The sequence below is a fragment of the Syngnathoides biaculeatus genome, chromosome 2 (assembly GCF_019802595.1).
Source record: "Syngnathoides biaculeatus isolate LvHL_M chromosome 2, ASM1980259v1, whole genome shotgun sequence".
In the NCBI taxonomy this organism is placed as follows: domain Eukaryota; kingdom Metazoa; phylum Chordata; class Actinopteri; order Syngnathiformes; family Syngnathidae; genus Syngnathoides; species Syngnathoides biaculeatus.
The window spans coordinates 20,802,935-20,823,988 of NC_084641.1; the positions used below are offsets into that span (position 1 = coordinate 20,802,935).

The window sequence follows — 21,054 nt, forward strand, 5'->3', positions numbered from 1 at the left end:
GGGGCATAGCCGCTAATCACATTATACACAACACCCTCAATTTCATTAATCTCATCACTCGATCTGATACTCTTTTCACCTCCAAGACTTTCATAGCCAGCTCTTCCTTTAAAATAACCCCTACTCTGTTTCTCTTTCAATCTACTCCATGGTAAAATAATTTAAACCCTGCTCCTAAACTTCTAGCCTTACTACCTAATCACCTGCTCTCTTGGATGCACACTATCAATTTTACTCCTAATCACCATGTCAACCAACTCATGAGGTTTTCCTGTCATAGTCCCAACATTCAAACTCCCTCCACTCAGTTTTAGGCTCTGTGCATTCCTCTTCTTCAACAGACGAATCCGGTTTCCTCCTCTTCTTTGTCTTCGACCCACAGTAGCAGAATTTCCACCGACGCCCTGCAGGTTACCAGTGGTGGGGGCGGTGGTTGTTAACCCGGGCACCGACCAATCCGGTACTGTATTCTTTTTCTTTATGAACGCTCATATTTGTTTTGACACAATTTTACATCAGATGCCCTTCCTGACACAACCCTCTGCATTTATCTGGGCTTGGGACCGTCCTACAGATTGCATTGGCTTGTGCCCCCATAGGGCTGCATTGTAAATCTATTAAACATTGCAGTTAAAGTTGCACTTCCTATAAAGTACTGAATATCTGGCTGTCACTTTTTATGTTAAGCCAGTGCTGTCAGCATCTGCTGAATGAGACTAAAAAAGTAACTTGTAGTCTTGACTCAGTTTCTTTTCAAATCAAATAATCTGTCAAGTAATTAAATTACTTTCTCGAGTACCCACCACTGTCTGTTTCAAGTGTCCAACATTTGTTAGCACGGTGAATTTAAATGTCGCCATTGTCATGGTTAAAAGGGCGACGCTGTGTGACGCCGTGAACTGCTGTCAGCCCACATGACGCTGTGGTTAACGTGATACCCTTACGTCAAGATAATGAAGAGCATTGGCTCACCAGCTGAAACACTCCCACTATCCTTTCACACTCACCCCTCTCCCACCGTGCTAGAGGAGCCCCTGAGAACAATTTGCCATTATGCCATTCTTCATTAGGGGAGCGGCAGGAGTTTAGCGCTCCATGCGCATCTGTAGGCTTGAATACAGAAGACGACGACGACTCTGGTAACGAGCGGCCAGCAGGCTTCTGCTTTTTGAGCCTGTCCTCGCCAGCTAACGTTTTCCAAAGAAATAAAAGCGCCATGCCTCCGTTGTACGCAGCCATAGATGCACCACAGGGGAATATTTTTCAAGAAACACTGCATTTTGTTAGTCTGCACACGTTTGTTTCCCTGCATTCATTCATTCATTTTCTGAGCTGCTTATCCTCACGAGGGTCACAGGAGTGCTGGAGACTATCCCAAATTTCATCAGGAAGGAGGTGGGGTAGACCCTGAAGTGGTTGCCAGCCAATCCCCACTCTGCTGCCAGAAATAAACAATAAATTCATTATTTATGTCATTAATATATATATAAGGCGGCACGATGGAGTGACTGGTTAGACCGTTAGCATCACAGTTTTGAGGACCGGGGTTCAAATTCAAGCACAGCCTGTGTGGAGTTTGAATGTTCTCCTCATGCCTGTGTGGGTTTACTACAGGCACTCCACTTTCCTCCCACATCCACAAAAAATGCATGGAACAGGGATTGAACTGCTGAGGACTGGGGCCATTAACCATGAATGACTCAAAATTGCCCATAGGTGTGATTGTGTGTGTGAGGTTGTTGTCCGTCTGCATGTGCCCTGAGATTGGCTGGCAACTAGTTCAGGATGTACAACGCCTCCTCCGTGATGACAGTTGGGATCGGCTCCAGCACTCCCGCAACCCCCGTGAGCATAAGTGGCTCAGAAAATTGATGAGTTTTCAAATTTGGAACTCGAAAATAATTCGTTCTTGTGAAGTGTTCATAGATCGATTTGTTCAACCTCCAAAGCATTTTTCCCCCCAGAGGAAATAATGTAAATGAGTTTATTCTGCTCCCAAAGACCAAATAGTAAATTCTTATTTTAACTCTTATTTATGTGAAAACATCTTCAATCCATCAATATTTGGAGTTTGTCAGTTCATCTACCCTCCTCCACAAGTTCTCAATGGGATTAAGGTCTTGGGAATTTCCTGTCCATGGACCCAAAATGTCAATGTTCTCACTGAGCCAAGTTATCACTTTTGCCTTATTGTGATGGAAAAAAGAATTGTTCATCACCAAATGTTCGTGGATGGTTTGGGAGAAGTTGCTCTCAGAGGATGTTTTGGTACCATTTATTATTCATGGCCGTGTTCTAGGCATGCTTGTGAGTGAGTCCAGTTCCTTGGCTGAAAAGCAACCCCACACATGAATGGTCTCAGGATATTCTACTGTTGGCATGTATGGGACAGATGGTCACGCTCACCTTTTCCTCTCCAGACAAGCTTTTTTCTAGATGTTCCAAACAATCAGAAGGGGGATTTGTCAGAGAAAATGACTGCCCCGGTCCTCAGCAGTTCAATCCCTGTTCCCTTTGCAGAATATCAGTCTGTCCCTGATGTTTTTCTTGGAGAGAAGTGGCTTCTTTGCCGCCCTTCTTGACACTAGGCCATCCTCCAAAAGAGTTTGCCTCACTTTGGGTGCAGGTGCACCCACACCTGCTTGCGGCTATTCCTGGACACTGGCGGTGACACAATCTCGCAGCCGAATGAACTTTAGGAGACGGTCTTTGACTTTCTGGAGGCACCCTGAAGCCTTCTTCACAGCAATTAAACCTTTCTCCGTGGAGTTCTTGATGATCCGATAAATGGTTGATTTTGTTGCAATCTTACTAGCAGCAATATTTTTGCCTGTAAAGCCCCTTTTCTACATCGCAATGATGATGACTGAACGTGTTTCTTTGCCAGTAACCATGGTTAACAGAGGAAGAGGGTTTCAAGCACCACCCTCCTTTAAAAGCTGTTATTCGAACTCAATCAGCATGACAAAGTGATCTCAAGCCTTGTCCTCATCAGTACTCTCTCACCTGTGTTAACGAGAGAATCACAACAGACATGATGTCAGCTAGTCCCTCCGTGTCAGAGCTGAATTGTAGTGGGAATGTGTGTGTCGGTGGGGGTGTGTGGGGGGTGGGGTGGGTGTTGAAGCTCATTTTCATGGCAAACGGACTTTGCAATGAATTTCTATTCATCTGATCGCTTTTCATAACATTCTGGAGTATATTCCAATTGCCATCATAAAAAGATGAGACAGTAGATTGTGAAAATTAACGTTTGTCCTAAAAATTTTTCGCAATGGCATTTGCAGATATTGAATTATATATTTTCTTAGGACAACACTGAAGGAGTTGTTAGTACTGTATTTGTCACAATGAAAAGTAGTCAGTGTAAATGTGTTCCCTCAAAATACAATCATTCAAAACATAGCCAGTAATCCCTAAATTACTTGCAACAAAAGTGAGTACACCACTAAGAGAAAATGCCCAAAATTGAGCTCCGTTAGTCATCTTCCCTCCCCCAGTGTCATGTTGCTCCTTAATGTTAAAAGGTCTCAGGTAGCAGGTGTGTCAAATTTATAGGGACTCATTTTTGATCAAACATCTCCCAATTTTACAAGAAAAAAGTTCATTTTTCATTTTTGAGAACATTATTGTGAGGTAAAAATGCCTTTTTGAAGAAAACGTTTTTATTTAAATAAATTATTTTTCTACATTAAAAGTAATTCGGTTATGAAAAAATAACATGCAATTTGATGTTAGCAGAGAATCAAGTTAGAGAGTTAAAAGAATTAAATTCATTAAAAAAAATCCCGTTACAAGAATAACGTTTACATTTTGTACAATTCAGATGCACTGCAGGAAAGTTAATATTGTACAGTCCTGTGCTTTTATACTGGATTAAAGATGTACATATATTTTCTAAAATCAACATTTATTACTATTTATTTATACTATATATTATTTAATTTGTTCCAATTCATTTTTCATTTTTTACTTTTTCTGCTTTATGGTTGCTGTTTTTTATTTTATGTTATTTATTTGTTTCACCTGCGGTCGTAATTCATTTACTTATTGGTTAAGTTCTCTATAAATAAATTTGGGCTCTGTTTTGACTATTGCACTATGTACTAAAATGCATTTTAGATTTCCCAGTTTGTGCTGAATCAAGAATATCATGATTATTAGGGCACCAATGTTAGGTTTCCAAATTCTTTTTTTTTTTTTTGTTTAAATGTACTAATTGGTAGCTTCTGCACTTCATTTTTTGATTGTGGAACGCAAAGTTCTCATCCTTAATTGCCTTTGGTCAAAACTGGACACAAAGGTTCACCAGGAACACCGTACAGTTCCTACTTTTCAGATTAAGATCATTTCAAAGTGTGCGACCATTTTGCAAGCTTCTCCTCTCACCCCCCCGGGGGCCACATCACCCGAGTCTCACTCACATTGTGCTATGAATCATCATTAGGCTGCTGATAAAGAATGCGATTGAAAGAACTCGAGTGTTTTGCAGAGCTCTCTGGGCTTCAGTAGGAGGTTTCCCATTAAAGCGCATATGAGCTGAGGTGTCGGGCGGGATAAGCGGCAGCTCTGGAAATATAATCGTGATGAATGATTCTAATTGCTGTGTGTCGCTCTCACTGGCAACAAACACAAATGTGCCGTTACTTTGTTTGCCTGCCCGTGTTCACGTTCTAATAAGAGGAGGAGGTGAAGGGATGATCAGTGACATTCAAAATATGTCAAGGCATAATGGAAAGGTATCAGAGGACCAAAGCAGCCATATTTACTGTTGTTAGCCGCATGCTGGAACCGCCTGGTGCCCCATAAAATGCCTTCCCATTTGGGACACAAACAACCTTGAAATGGAAAATGTCAGGGATATTTTAGTGATTTTATGTGATTCTACTTGCCAGTGCAGACGTGGAGGAGAAGATAAATAACCTTCCCCCAGGCTAATAAACAGAAGACCAATTCACCAATGAACTGTAATTGTGTTACTTTTGTAATGTACTCTTTTCTCACATCCAGCAAAAATGCAAATTAATTTGTGAATGTTGTGCTGCAGTGTACATATGAAAATCCATAAGGAGACTTGTCCAAAAACCATAAATCCAAACATCCATTTTGTGTCGCGCTTCATCTTGTTTGGGGTACGGGTGAAGAGGAAATGATCCCAGGTGACTTTGGCTGAGAGGTGGGGCACACCCTTGATTGGTCGCTACTCAATGTCAGAGAAGGAATGGACTACTCATCAGCCAATTGCACATATGAATACATGAACACACACACATTGACATCAGTGGAAAATTTGTCTTTGACTAACCTCAGCTGATTTTGGGTGTGAGGCGGAACAGCAACTGTGGTTTCCCATTTTTGTAATGTCAGCTTGGAATGGTCATCAGTCATTGTTGGGACATGTTGAGAAAAAAATGGACTGGTCACATTCATGCACATTCTCACCTGTGGACAACTTAGAATCTTTAACAAAGCTAACATTTAGATTTTTGTATTTGAGTCAAATTTTGTAGTTGTGAACATCTGCGATTTTCTTTTAAAGTCTTACTGCCCAGCACTAGCTGGTCCAATTTAGCGACACCACGGGAAGGGAGTGACTAACGATGGGGTGAGGAAGCGCTGCCTGGAGCACCCAGGAGAGAGAAGTTGCTTATGAATAAACGAAATTAAAGGCGGCAGTACAAGAGAGGCTGTGAAAGAGTGTATGAAGAGTGCAGTGCGAGAGAAGGAGGGGAAGCTGGAGACCCCCGAAGGGAAGCACTCGTGTGTGTGTGTGTGTGTCTGTCATCGACCACCAGCTGGAGCTTAAGCCAAGGGAGGCGCAGATCATGAGAGAGAGAATGATCAATGACATCGCCCTGGCTGTTTTTTTTTTCTTTCCTAAATGGAACATACTGTAGCATGCTTTTATCTCAGTTCTGACTTAGTGTTCATTGTGTGCAGTATCTAACAAAGTGTTTATATCTTTGAGGCTCAAATAGACATGTCCTTGTTTTTGAAAGAAAACTTTTTTTTTTTTCTTTTCAACCACATTTCCCATGTCTTCACCAGTCTTATGTGTATTGATGTCGTTGGGGGAAAAATACTTTCGAGAAAATGAGGATTTTTATAAGTGTTACCGAAATTTTAAGTAGTAGTGTGGATGTGGATTGTTTCTAAAATAGACACTGTAGGTGACGCCCGGTCATTTCCTAGCGACCAATCCATGGTGTGTAATAATAATAAAAACATATAGGAGAGACCAGGAATGATTGTAACATTTTTGTCTTTAAGTTTGAACTCTTTTTACAAGCCAGCGTGTTAAACAAACAAGCTTCAAGTGTCTGCTAATAAATGCCAGTGACAATGTGCATGTAACACCAAACGAAAATGCATGGCTTCATCTCAAATACAAAGAGCGAATGTTACAATTGACCCCATGCCCGGGGTCAGTTGTTTCATATTTTGGGGTGAAAGGTAACAATGAAATAAAGGCTGCGAGATTGATTAAAGATCTTGAAAGCTTTTTGTCCAAAACGTTGGACTCTAAGGGCAATCGTTTCTAAATAAAAATCAAATCTGCAGTAAAGTGAAATTTCGATTGTGTTCTAATCTTTTATAAATATTAAATAATACAAAACTATGCGAGTTTATTACAACTGTACCTGAGCTTGGCTTACAGCTAAAAAAGTACCAACAACTACATTAAATACAGATCAACAGACACTTAATCAGTAATACAGTGGACAAGTTAAACGACGAAGCAGGTTTTTCTAATCACAAAAACATTTTTCCCCCAAATTATGTTTTTCCTCACAAATGTTGCTTTATGACACCACATCTTCACATGTGGACTAAGAAGTAGACCAAGCGTGTGCAGGGTGAATCAGGTGACTCCTAATGTGTTCCTTGATGGAACAAATGCAAGAGTTTCAACTGAGCCGTGTAACAATCATCCCCACGCTCCCGACAAACAACAACACTTTTGCATTTGTTCCATTAATCAAGTAAACATTCAAACACTCCAGGAAGCAATGGCCTCTCTTTGCTAGATGAGCCCACCACCTCCATGAGTGGAAGAGGAAAGATGAAAGGCAGCGTTGCTTGCCTGCTGTTGTGCTCACCAAGATCAAACAATGGAACACGGAAATTAACAGCGTCCACTGGGCCAGTATTTTTGACAGTCCAACTCAAAATCTAGCAGACTAGAGAGGACGCCTGGCTTGACAAACATCTTTAGATGATCTCTGCCACGCACAACAAAAACATCAGAAAAAGCACTACAGTAAAATCTGGCTGTAAAGAAAAACGTTTATAACTCCAATGATGATTAGTTAAACTCTACATAAACTACAATTCCATTACAGTTAATCGACAATTAACGAGCTGTCTTGACTCAATATCATCTGACTTTTTCAAAACTATTGTGAAATCAGCGCAAGCTGATTTGCAACAAATAATCAATTCCTCACTTCAGTCTAGCAAGTTGCCTAAACCTCTTAAAGTAGCTGCTAAGCTTTTTCTAAAAAACAAAGCACTAGATTTTCTGTGTCAACATTTCTAATCTCACTGTCATAGCCAAGATTGTTGAGAAAGTTATTTTTAACCAACTCAGCAATTTCTTGGATTTAAATGGACTTTTTCACAAATTTCGATCAGGTTTCCAAAGTTTCCTTCAACTAAACCACAACAACGCTGAGATAATTCTTTTTGGCAATAAAGAAAAAGTGATTGCTGTTGATAAATACCTGGACTCACTATCTTTAAAAAGCAAAGACCGAGTCTGAAACCTTAGTGTTCTGATAGATTCCAAGCCGACCTTCAACAGTCATAGCAAATAAATTACGAAAACTGCCTTTTACCATCTGAAAAACATTTATAGTGAAGACTAGCATGTGTCAAGCAGACCAAGAGAAGCTTATCCATGCTTTTATCTCAAGTAGACTTGGCTATTGTAATGGTCTTCTGACTGGGCGCCCCAAAAAGAGCATTCAAAAACTGCAGCTCTTTCAGAATGCTGCAGCTCGGGTTGTGACTAGAGCATATAACTACAATTCTAAAGTTTTTACACTGGTTTCCCGTCATTTTTAGACGAGTTTTAAAGTTCTGCTACTGATCAATAAATCACTATATGGTTTAGATCCTGAATACATGAAAGAAATGCAAACCCAGTAGGGCTCTGAGATCGACTGACTAAAAGACTGGTCTAATAATGGCGTGCAGAGTCCAAAGCAAAGATGCAGAAGCAACATTTAGCTATTATGCTGAAAAGAAAAGTGGAATAACTTGCCAACTGAGGTGACATCAGCTCCAAGTGTGAGTTTTTAAATCCAGATTAATACCCCCCCCCATGCGTTTTAGAGTATTTCCACTTTTCAGTGATATTTCTGGCTCTGAAAATTGCCTTAACTTGTATTTCAATAGTTTTAATCATGTAAAGCACATTGAGTTACCCTCAAAATCCTGGTCAACAGCTCTTCTAGCTCCTTCAGTCAGGTAGGCGCTACCGATCAATGCAAGTCAAAACTAGGCATTCAAACAATTTTTTGCAATTGCAATTAAGTCATTAAATTCTTGATCAGCAAACTACTATTTTCTGCCTTGCGCTGTTGTTGGGACACACTCTCACATCCTGCTGGTCCAATCAGTATTAGTATTGCCAATATATCCTGTAGACTATTGCACGATTCGTCACTTTAAACTGCTCCCTTTGCATAATTGTCATTGGACTGGTCTATAACTATGAACTGTGGATGGGTAAGGGCGCCCTGTATAATTTTAATATAATGTGGGGCCTTGACGCACTCTTAACGGTTTTAAATATTGCACATCTGTGACTCTTATAAGGAATTGTTCCTATTAACTGAATGTCTCTTGTTCTTCGTTCTTGTTAGTTGGGTTGTTCTGAATGTTGTACTAGGGCCGCACAAACTACCAGAGACAAATTGCTTGGGTGTTACATACTTGGCTCTTACAGCTGATTCTGATTACAATATTTTAATGTCCTCCATTTTTCTTGATCTTTTTTCGTGTATTATACTGTGTTTTTAAATATACTTGTATAGTTTTAAAAGCCCCAGATGGAACAATAAATTTCGTTGTGTAGCAAAAAGTCCTGAAGGAGAGTGTATGACCATCACTTCGTGCCCTCAAACTCAAGCGCTTTTGGATCATACAGCAGGACAACGGTCTGAAACACACCAGCAAGTCCACTTCGGAATGTCTCCCCCCCCCAAAAAAAAAATGGTTGGTGATGTGACAAACGACGAGTTCATACAAGAACCCTCAAAACATGGCAGAGTTGAAACAATTCTGCAAAGAAGAGTGGGACAAAATTCCTAAAGAGTGATGTGAAAGACTCATAACCAATCATTGCAAAGGCTTGATTTCAGTTATTGCTCCCAAGGGTGGCACAACCTGTGATTAAATTCAGGGGGCAATGGCTTTTTCCGCAGAGGGTCAGGATCTTTGGATTTTTTTTTTTTTTTTTTTTTGGTGCCTTCGTGAACTCAGCTGTCATTTGGGTGCTCCATTTTGTGTTTCCTTGGGTTGTTTCTGAGTGATGTTGGGATTGGTTTGGGCCTTTGTGTGTGATGGATATGCAAGGGGGAGGAGGTCAGGAAGGGGGTCAATTCCTTTTGCACGGCACTGTAGGTTAATTGAAGACTCGAAATTGCCCATAGTAGTGAATGTGAGCGGGAATGGTCGTTTATGTGTGCGTTGCGATTGTCTGACTCCAGCGCTCTCACAACCCTTGTGAGGATAAGTGCCTCAGGAAATGGATGGATGTTTTGTGTTGAGGTAAATTAGGTGCGTCAATGCTACAAAACATCCCTATGCTGTACTTAAAGATGACATTTTTATTTTGCTGATTTTTGCCTTATCACGTAAAGGGGTCTGGAACACAACTCCGAGAATGGAAGCGTTTTTATTGTAAAATCATTTCAAACTCATCTCACAACATTACCCTTCAAAATAAATGGTCGCTCAGGAAAGCCCAAATGCATCCAAGACTCTCCATTAACAACCCCAGCTACACTTTGCTGCTCAACATACAGAGACCGAAATTCATAACATCAATATGCTTCTTGATTTTTCGAATACCACTAGCAGAAACATAACTAATGCGAGACTTTGAAATGGATGCTTCAGGCTTTACAGAGTTAAGATGACTGCATGGCCTATTTTTGTGAATTATGTGATGATCATATCTCCTTTTATGACCAATTCACGCAAAAATTCTGGTCATCATGGTGAGGTTCATGTACTTTTTCTCTCAACTATGCTGGCTTTAGCTGAGAATGTTCCCTCCTTATCAGCTTGAATTCAGTCCTGTTCTTCCACAAGACACATTTTTGTACATGAGTCTGCTGCCTCAATCCTCCACAAATACAGACAGAGGCCAACAAAAACATCTGAGCAGTGTGAGTAGACATGATAACAGCCAGCGCTACCGAACAGGACCGAAACCAGGCTTTTCTATTTCTGTCGCCGCCAAAAGACAAGACCTCAGCTATCAGCTGTGCTGAGCCCTCAGCTAGTGCTCATCGCCCACACAGCTCTGTCGACATTGTCACACATTCAGCTGGAAATGAAAGGAGCGCTGATGCACTTTCTCTGAGCTTTGACTTAAAAATACAATCTGCCACCCTTTGGTTTCGGCTCTGCTTTAACTTCTCGATTGGAGTGCAGAGGGTGGAGGTCCGTTTCTATATTGAGGTTAATCAACAAAAGCGAGCGAGATCAATCACTTCATAATACTGGGAGTTAACTTGGAGCTGTCCCTAGTGCTGAAATCTCCCGAAGCCCCCCTCTGATATTATGGGTCAAATTGACCCAAAATACCGTATTTTCGACCAGTGAAGCACATACCTTCGGTCCAAGGTTTGCAATACGGATAAATGACTGCTTTTGCAATATATAAATACTCAACGTGTATTTGGCAATGATCAGTTCAACTGACTACGTGCTTACCTTTCACTGGGTTTTTGTGACCAACATGTTAAAACGGGCTTCATATAATCATGTTGTAAACTTGTTGTTTTTCTCATTATTGTGGCACCCATAGGAAGACCATTAAACTATTTTCTGGGGTGACGATTCCCAGATGCTTTGAATTGCTTTCACGTCACTGCCATCTGACGGCAGTAAGGCCACATTGCAATCAAAATTGTTCAGTGACATTTTGCTAAACAGGTCACATTTGAAAAAAAAAAATGCAATTTAAAATTGCAGAATGTGATGTGGACAAAACGCTTTAGATTGAGTTAAAAAAGAAATAAAAAAAAAAACGTTTTCTGCTGCATGTTAACTCATCTTAATTATTTTCATTTATTTTGAACATTACTGTATCTACCTTTTGTGACATTTTGCTTTGCTGGTGTGCCGTGTGGCATTATCACCATGTGAAATGTGTTCCTTGTCTTGGTAAAAATTGGGGAAAAAAGTGCACTCGGGTTAACATCTATAATACACCTAGGCCATTTATGGCCTGCGTACAGGACAGAGAGAAACTATTCCCGCGGCGCTTTCCTTCGGGAGGCAGCACAGGCTCAAGTCCTCTTCTGTGAAATCCAGATCCTTCAAGATCTCGTTTTCAAGCTGTTCTATGTGAGCCTCAGGACACTGCAACAAATCAGATGAAACCCCAGAATCATTATGGAAACTATAAAGGAGTAAAGAGTCGTTGTCGGAAACGCTCAAGCTGTTGTCATGATCCTCGTCCACCTCTCCTATGGCACGTCGCTGTGGCCTTAGGGAAATGTCCGGATTCTGCACGATCTCCATGGGGACAAAGTTGCTCTGGCTGAGTTGACTGAATGGCACTGAGTGCGCTCCCAACATCTCCTCCGGGGCGGTGTGCACAAAGTTGACCCTCAACGTCTCCAAGGAGTCTCGGCGGGCTTTGTAAGGGGTAACCTTCTGACTGGATTTGACAGGAATTGAATCAACACTCGCTGCTTCCATCTCCTCCTCTTCTTCCTCCTCCTCATCAGAAAAACTCTGACCCAGACAGTCCTTGGGCAGCTTGCTTGAACTCCCAGGAGAGTCAAACACCACACCTTGAGGCACAAGTGGTCGGACATGTTGGCGCCGAAGGTTGGTGGATGATTTGTGCCAGTTTTTGGGAATCCTCCTCATGTACTGTTGCACCGACTCGGGCACCAGGAATTCGTGCCTTTTGCTAGATGATAAGGTGGAGAGGCTTCCAGGGATACTGCTACCAACAATGGGCACCAGAGAAGAAGGTTTGAGTCCAGAGACAAAGTCGACCAGCTCTTGATAAGATGAGTGGTCTGAGTAGGGTACCACAAAGACTTTGGGGTGGAAGAGCGGAAGGGGGCGGCTGGTGGGATAAATAGCCAACGTGGGTTGTTCACTGTTCCACTGGCACAGGGCGGTAAAGGTGATCTCTCTTTGTTCCACAACGCGGATACGACCAGCGCCCGGCTCGGTGGTGAAGACGTCGGGCAGCCCGAGCATTTGGAGGGTCTCCATTCTGTCGAAGCTCACCTCGATCCAGGTTTGAAACTCCATTGCCAGCTCCACCAATAGAGACTCCTTGCCCAGACCATACAGGCCTGCAAGGCAGGGGCGGGGGGACAAACACAGCGTCACTAAATTTACAGCTTGGCAATTTAACACTTGTATTGATTAGATTGTGTTTATGGTGCCAGCTATCAAATGTTTGTAGTATTCGATAGATATCTTCTGGCAATGTGAAATAATAGAGTAATTGCATGAAAAAAAAAAAAAACAACAACGTGCAACAATAATACCAACACAATAAAATAAAGTGCATGTGAGGTATTATTTTTATATACTTGATGGTCCCCATCCTCACCTTCAACATTAGCAAGTAAGAAGGCATTTAAAGAAGTCGTGGACAAAATTACCTAAGACAGCATTATGGTCCGGGTGGCTGCGGAGGATTTCCTTGATCTGCTGAGTAGCTTGCTTTCTTGAGGGAATGCTGCGGTTGGGGTCACAGTTGGTGTTGTCCAAGTACAGAACATCGATGGTGGCATTGGTAGTTAGACATAGCTCACGCAGCATTGACGGGCAATATCTGAAGTCGCCTGAAATTTAGAAGGCGTTAGCAATAAAAGATGTGCCAGGCAAACGTGTTAATGTAGAGATAAAACGATTATCACAACAAAACTAGGGCAATTAATGGCATGATCACGATATTGGAAAAGACCATGGATTGACTACAGCACACCATTCAAGACAAATTAACTACTTTTCCTTGGACTCCCCCTATCCCTATTGAAGCCAGGTGCCAAACTACAGCAGTCATTCAGGTGGGGAATGGGCATCAAGAATCATTTAGCAGTGCTGGTTGTCCCCAAGGCTGTGTGCTGAGTCCACTGCGATACACCATCTTTACTTAGAATTTTCTGGCCGTTGAGATGCTGCACCAAAATGACACCATGGACTGATCAGCAGAGAGTGGCAGATAAGGAAAATAACATATTATAATACTGTTCCATAATTTCCAGCCCCCAAAGCCAACCTGATTATAAGCCTCACCCAGTACATTTGTAACGGAAATACCAGCTGCAAGTCCCCACATTGAAACCCATCTTGAAACACGAGATATTTACAAAGAAAGACGGTACACAGAGTTTTCAAAGTTTTAATACCTCATCTTAGCTTAGTTTAACATAGCAACAGCACGAACAAGGCTGGTTAAAAAAAAAAAAACAAAAAACGGCAGCTACACAGTAGCACAGCACTAACAGGGCTGAGACACGGCAGTAACACAGCAGCAACACGTTAGTGCAGCGCTAACAGGGCCGGCTAAAAAAACAAAAAACAAAAAAAAAAAAAAAAAAAAAAAAAAACGGTAAAAACCACTTCCTCGGCACATATATTCCATCGGTCTCACTCTTACCTTTTCTGCGCGAGTGCCCCCGTGTGGCCGTTGGAACAATTAGCCGCATCATAAACCGCAGGGTTGAAAGCGTGTGAAAAAAGTTGCGGCTTATATGCCGGAAATTAAGGTACTTTATAAAAACCTACAGCATTGACATAAGTAAATGGAAAACAATTAAAATATATAATTAAACATTGCAGCAGAACCTGTGAAGTGACTATTATGCACACGTACATCACGATGACGATGCCCAAACAAAATATAGTGCAGCCCTTCTTCCGAGTTAGAGGTAATCTTCCTATATGCGTTGCGCCACTGTTTGTTTTCACAAACCAGGTTCTTGAATAACACTGCCACATACATGTTGTCCCTTAGTCTATCACATTTCCCATTATGTGCTAGTATGAAGATAGCTGACTGTAAGGAAAAGTTAGATTATACTTTTAAATAAATGTGTAATTCTCTTAGTTTACTTTTAGAATTAACATTGTGAATGGCAATGAGCCTTTTTTTTTTTTAAAGAATAATTCGATATCTGCCAAAAAGGTGTTGGTTGTGGAGTTGAGTTGGGTTCATTGCCATCATAGAGTGCTTGTATTTCAAAATTTGCACACAAGACAAAGGAAAAAAAATAAAATACTATGGATAGGGAAAGATTTCAGTCTCAGTCACTCAATCGCTATCCCTCTTAAAACATCACACACATTACAGGACAATGATAAAACAGAAATGCTAACTTTGAAATCAAGACTGGGCAATAAGGCCAATAGAGCTCGTGCACCTACATCATAAAATCACGTGACTTTTGTTTACCTCGCCATATTGCCAGTCAAGCTAAGCATTTCTCAATGCTAAGTCGGTTGGAGACGATACGGAAATATGTCTTGTAGCACAACGCCCAGATACTAAAAAATTGGACTGTTAATTGGCTTCCGCTTGTCTTGGACAGCTGGATACACACATGGATGTGGTGAGTAAATATGCGAGATTTACACAGAAAAGTTTGAAAGCGTATAAAAGTCGGACGCATACGAATACTTTGTTGCTGGATCTGTTCCCATCAGTAATAAATCCCACATAGTGACGGTTTTTGATGGCTTGTGAACGCGGAAGCGTGTTCAGCGACACGTTAACCTTTGCAAGAATCCATCTTTTCAGGCAGTATTCAATACAAACACCACTATTTAAATCAATAACCCCTGGTTTTACACACATTCATTAACTGATTTAAAAAAAAAAAAAGACAGTCGTCTCCATGCAACGTACATGGAAGCGATGGCAGCTACTTAACCTCCGTAAACCTGTTATTTATTTTTTTTAATACGCATTGTTGTCAAATGATCCAATGTGGCATTATAAATACTTAATAATTTGAGATTGAGAAGAATAATGCCTACCTGAAATGAAGCGATCGCTACGCAGGCGTCTGTGTATATTGGTTGGGCACCATCCATCATGTTTCATTGTCGAAACCCATCGATATTTTCTGGTCTTTTCAGCTGCTATGCTATAGAATGATCTCTTTGAATATCTGTCTCGTCTGTTGTGACAACCAACAGCACAACAGGTCTCGGGCATTGTAAATATTCTCCTTCGGTTCAATGTCTCCCACAATGTCGAGCAGCTCTGTTTGACCGGCAACATGGCGCCATGAAAATGCTGACATCACGTGCACGAGCTCCATAACGGATATCACGACCCCTCGATTTCAATATTTGATGTGACAATATCTATTGTAATAAAAATTATTAGAATTATTATTTATTATTAAAAATGCATAAAACCAGACAAGAGTATATTTATTAAGCAGAAGGTTTGGTTTATTTATATATATTTATATTATAAATATCAGAATAATAATACATTAATTTTGCTTTTCTTAATACTTAGACTTGCATTCGTGGCTATGACTGCAGAGCTGCCAGTCTGTAGAAATTGAGTTCCAGAACAATTTGTCTGACTTTCCATATCTTTTACACTACGGTCAAGAACATTACTTTAAGACAGTAATTGTCGATAGTTGGATATGCCGTCCAAATTGTACATCATCAAAAGGTAACATGGTCACAATGGACCTTTCCGATTGGCGATCTTCAGCTCTGTCGCCCATAGTAACAGTTGCCATCTCCCACGATAGCGACTGGACAGAACAGGTTTGAACTCGATTCTCTATCGCTTATTCCCGGTAACATTGCGGTATGTTTTTTGCCAAATGCGCCAGACTTGTCCAAGAGGGTTCTACAGAGCGGTCTTAACTATTTCACGCAAGGATTATGTACACAGAATTAAGATTTTGGATGGGGCAGGACGCAATGTCAGAGTTTGAGCGAAACATTGGCCATTGATGCAATTTTGACGCCTCACAAACTTCATACTGAATTCCAACAAGATAAAATAGTGGAATTGTACTGCGCATCTAAAGCAGGGTGAGTACTTTTTACCTGGAAAGATCACAAATAATATCATTGTAGTCTTTATAGTGAGTGGGTGTATTCATTTGACTTGGCTCGTAATGGAACCCAGTGCTCGGTCTTAAAAGTCTGATGTGATACAAATAGCCAAACAGACATTTGTTTTGCATTTACGTATCCCTGACTCAACTCGTCTGCATAAAACATTACACATTTCATTCAGCAGGTCAGCGATACACTAACAAAGTGAAAGTTGTTCTCCTGCAATGTATAAAGCACTGATAATAATTCAGTCAAACCCAGAGAAGATACTTCTCCCTCACTTACCTTCTAACATACAGCCTTGTGTTTGTTGATATTGTCCACATTCAGTTGTACGTGAGCTCTTCTGCGAGCCTTAACCCATCGTAGACACTTCAATAACTGTATTTTAGGCTTTGGAAAATGAATCAACCGGGCTCCTTGTGACCTAGCCGGATAACTTTCATGAGAATTGCACGTTCCCCAAGCGCATCTGAGGACCATTTTGCTCGTAACATTAACTTTTCAAAGCGCACGCGACTGATAACCAGCATTGCTTGTGGGACATGACGACAAGAGGGGCGTCAAGCCAGAGGTTAAGACAATGCGGCTATCTGATTGGCTATTATTGTGCAAGTGATTGATAGGTCAGAAAGGTCCATTGGCAAAACGACACACCACAAAACAGCAATAACAGATGAAGCAGCAGAAAACCGGTGCAAAAAGATGATGCTTAAAAACTGACCACTGTAAGAAAATGTTAGCTCTGGTTGCACAAAGTTCTTGAAATCGTCAAAAATCCGTCATGACGACACTTATGCACGGGGGTTTTCAGAATCTCTATTTCCATCAACATGCTGCTGTGTGATTTCCCGTTTCACGCGTATTTGTGTGATTTAACGGACACGTTCTGTCCACGGTAGAAAACACATTTTTCTTTGTAATGTGAACGACTGCATGAAATTATCCAATTTAACAAAAAAAAAAAAAAAGAAAAATCAATACTGGGCTCCATGCCATGGAGGGTGAACGTAGCCTATTTGCGTGATCGTCCACGCAGTGACGCTAGCTGCTAAATTCTAATGTAAACAAGCCTTTATAGAGCTTTCTATCTTGTCCATCATCAGCAAACTATAATCTTATCTTCTTAAAAAACAAGCATTTCAACTCCCCCCATGATCAGTAGCAGGCTGCTGTGTTGTTTGTTGACCATACAGGAGTAATGATGTGCGTCTGTTTTGCGTGATTTTACGCGGCTATGCGTGTGTTCATCGCAACATCTTACATAAATGTTTTGCAGATTACTGTAGTTTCCGAATGATAGATGTCGCATGGCCTTTTTGGGACTATTTTTTTGTCCATCATCCCAGTTTTCCATATCATGAATAAAAGATTAATCGAATCGGGCTTCTCGATATATCGCTCAGCATTATCTGGACTTCAAGCACGCTCACCAGTATAGAGTATGGTCCCAAAGTAGCCCTCAAAGAGGAACATGACAGCACCTGGGCAGTGGTTGGCGTCAATCAGTGTGACCGTCATGTTTTCTTTGCCAATGTCGTCCAGAGGCAAGTCGTGTGATATGCCCAGCTCCAAAGAGCGGATCCACTTCTCTTTCACCTACACATAAGGGGGAAAAAAAAAAAAAAGCAGGATTAATAACAATAGCAACTGGAGATAAATTCCAGATTCTTTTTTTCAACATACTTAGTACTGTGAAGATGCTTCTATCCATCTAGCCCTAGTCATGGAAACAAATATTAGGCCACTCTTGTTTTTTTCCCACTTTTTTTTTTTTTTAATTTTTAATGTCTGGTACATTTGTTTGGACAAAGAAAGGATTTGATTTAAGAGCTGATACCCAGCCATTTTCAGTTGTTTTCTGCATCCAAAATAACTGGATGCAATACAATTAAACTTAAGCATGTGAACTGGAACATCAAGACATCACCAGAATCATCTTTATTTTGCAAAGTATATCAAAAGCACACGAGGAATTTGTCTATTTGGAGCCACTGTAGTACAACACCAGACAGCCAATTAACAGAGTACTTATGGCATCAGCTTCATTTTTCTCATTTATTGTATTCTTAAATTCGGAATATACCTTTAGTGCTATCAGACATTAACCCATGCATGGGCAGGGTGGCAATTTTTTCCTTTATTGAGATTAGTCTCCTAACAGGCCACAATCAAGGAACACTTCTTTTTCGTTTAGAGTTAAGTTATCTGATAACTTTATTAATTTATAATCTAGTCCCAAAAATGGGATGTTGCCCGCGAAAGGGTACTTGGGTTTTCTTAGTAGATCGTCCCAAAAACCAGCATCAGAATAAAATACTTAAATATTTTGATGTACTGAAGGATATGTATGCGTGAAAATCATGATGTCCCAAAAATGGGACGCTTCCCACGAATGGGTTAAAATAATCTTGAAATTGAAGGGAAAAAAAATTATAATCATGCACCGACTCACACATACCCAAGAAACACGCACTAGCTATCTCTCGTTCACTGGCTCTTTAAACTTAGCTTGTAGCAAACATGAGTGATGTCATGCACTTTGTAAGAGTACTGATGTGTTGTAGCGCTCTTGTTTGTGGTTAAAGGGGAATTCCACTACTTTGCATTAACAATGTATCCAGTAGGTCATGTAATATGTACTCAATTTGAACAATGTGATGTTAAATCCTCTCTCATTTAATAGTGTTTTGAGAAGATTTTTTAATCGACAATTACAAAATTTCAGCGGCGCTGCCATTTTCGCGAGTCACATGACCTACGTGCTCAGATGTGACGAGTTACGTGGGGTTCAAAACACTCGATTAGACCAAGTAGCCGAGCCACTCACAGCTGTGTATGGAAGTATTCCCCCATCTTCCCGATATTGCTATTTCTTCATCAGATGAGGATAAATCCGAGAAATCAGTGCTGGGCATAATGGTGTCCCATGTAATCGAGCGTTTGGAACCCCACGTAATCCGACATCCGTGCACGTAGGTTATGTGACTCGCCAAAACAACAGCGCCCCTGAAAATCCGCAATTGATAAAAATCTTCTCAAAACACTATTAAATGAGAGAGGATTTAACATCACATTGTCAAAATAGAGTACATATGCAGAATGCAAACCAGTGTAATTCCCCTTTAAGGACGGTTGCCGACGCACTTCATTCGTTTTAGTCCCAGGAGTGGTTGCAAGAGTACACATGGGCTACAACTAACAGTCTACTCCACACGCAGACTCTGTCACATGAGCTGCTCTTGAAGCTTTGATGTCCCCTTGCGCCTTCATCAAAATGATAATCGTCAGTCAAGGGCAGACCACAGGGTTGGACCCAAAGTGCACGACTCTGGAGACAAGGTACAGTTTGAGCCGGTGGTTTATTCGGTCCGAGATGCAACAATCTGGAAAAGGACATGGCGAAGTGATAATGTGATGGAGGTACAGGTGGGGACACTGCTCCCAGGAGGAAGTGCGCAGCAGGCAGGGAAAAGACCACACCCATGACATTGCCTCCATTTGTCTTTTACCTCTTGCTGATGTCACAACCACCAATCAAGAGGCCCACACTCATGAGTTCTGATGTCACGATATGAATGGGATTAAGATTGTCATGTTTTGCTTTTGATTGGATTTTTGTATTGTTTTTGCAACCATGGCTGCAGAGAAAGAAATTTCACCCCCTATATAATGTTCCACATACATTTGATCTTGACAATAACATACCATCTGTCTATCTAGTTCTTATGAAAAGTACACAATCCGCTTTTTGTGATACACTGAATTGACAAAAAACGAATATATTTTAAAATGTTCTCTTCAAAAATAATAATAAAGGAGGTAAAAAAAATGCACACACTTATTTTTAAGTGAAGATGCGGTTGTGTTGAGATTTTACCACATTCACATTCATACTCAAAACAGTGAAGTCCGTCACCGAGCAGCAACATAAATGAATGACTTGTCCCACCTGCAGCTTGACGTGGAGCAGCGAGGCGGTGACCTGAGAGCAGTAGATGGGTCGGTCCGTCCATGTGGACGTCAGGCCGACCGTGTGGTCGCTGTGCATGTGGGACAGGAAAAATATTCTGCTTTCTGGACATCTGCGAACATGCCAGAAGTCAACGGCCAGGGGAGTGTGGGGGATGGGCTTGCCATTGGACATCGTCTCAGGCGACGCTGCACACGCTTCAATCAATAAACACGTCAATGAATTTTGGAGCTGATTGTTTCCTTGTCATTTCCCAACCGGCACCAATCGGAAATGTTCCGCTAAAGGGGCTTGTGGCCCCTATCCACGGCTGCACGCGCCAAATTTCTTCACTAACGCGACACGCCCCTTCCTACCAAAACAGTCGCTTCTAAATGTCGTCACTACTCCGTTTGACAGGTGCGTCGTTGGGAATTCCGCAAAGACGCGAAGACGAAGTGCGCCAACGCGGCGTGATGAGGAACACGAATATTTGATACAAGATGGTTATATACGGCTATGATTTTGATTTCCACTTATTTTCCTGACAGATGGGAAGATTTATAGAGTTGAACAATAGTTACGCATCAGCGCAGTAGCCGCCCGGTATACTGACGTGGCTAAGTTGCGGCCATGTTGGAGAGGTCGTCCTTCCCGTATAAGTGAATGCATGGACGTTGCACTTTGCGAGGCGTGTGACGCCCTCGACTCTCCTCGTCATTGAGTGTGCTGAGAGGGTGTCAGCGACTTTTCGCTTGAGTCCGAGCCCCGAACCCCAACTTCCTTCGGGACGA

At 41.4% G+C, this 21,054-nt stretch overlaps 1 protein-coding gene across 2 annotated transcripts; it reads right to left on the bottom strand.

Annotated features, from left to right (window-relative positions):
- Nucleotides 1-6,326: 6,326 nt before the first annotated feature.
- On the bottom strand, nt 6,327-21,054 carry dclre1b (DNA cross-link repair 1B). 2 transcript variants are annotated; one of them, XM_061840389.1, is made up of 4 exons: nt 20,261-21,054; nt 17,793-17,907; nt 12,873-13,055; nt 6,327-12,557 (listed from the first exon to the last, which is right to left on the bottom strand). In XM_061840389.1, exons 1-4 carry the CDS (start codon nt 20,453-20,455, stop codon nt 11,461-11,463), a joined length of 1,590 nt encoding a protein of 529 aa, XP_061696373.1. In that variant the 5' UTR covers nt 20,456-21,054; the 3' UTR covers nt 6,327-11,460. The 2 variants fall into 2 exon arrangements, with proteins under 2 accessions (XP_061696373.1, XP_061696364.1); XM_061840380.1 differs by having other exon boundaries at nt 6,333-12,557; nt 17,742-17,907; nt 20,261-21,049.

What these genes read in the sequence shown, in the direction of transcription:
- dclre1b (XM_061840380.1), bottom strand. Translation starts at nt 20,455, where the DNA reads ATGTCCAATGGCAAGCCCATCCCCCACACTCCCCTGGCCGTTGACTTC. An exon ending in TGGGACCATACTCTATACTG is followed by an intron (nt 13,056 to 17,741) that starts GTGAGCGTGCTT and finishes TCTAAATTTCAG; the next exon opens with GCGACTTCAGATATTGCCCG. An exon ending in GGACCATAATGCTGTCTTAG is followed by an intron (nt 12,558 to 12,872) that starts GTAATTTTGTCC and finishes CCTGCCTTGCAG; the next exon opens with GCCTGTATGGTCTGGGCAAG.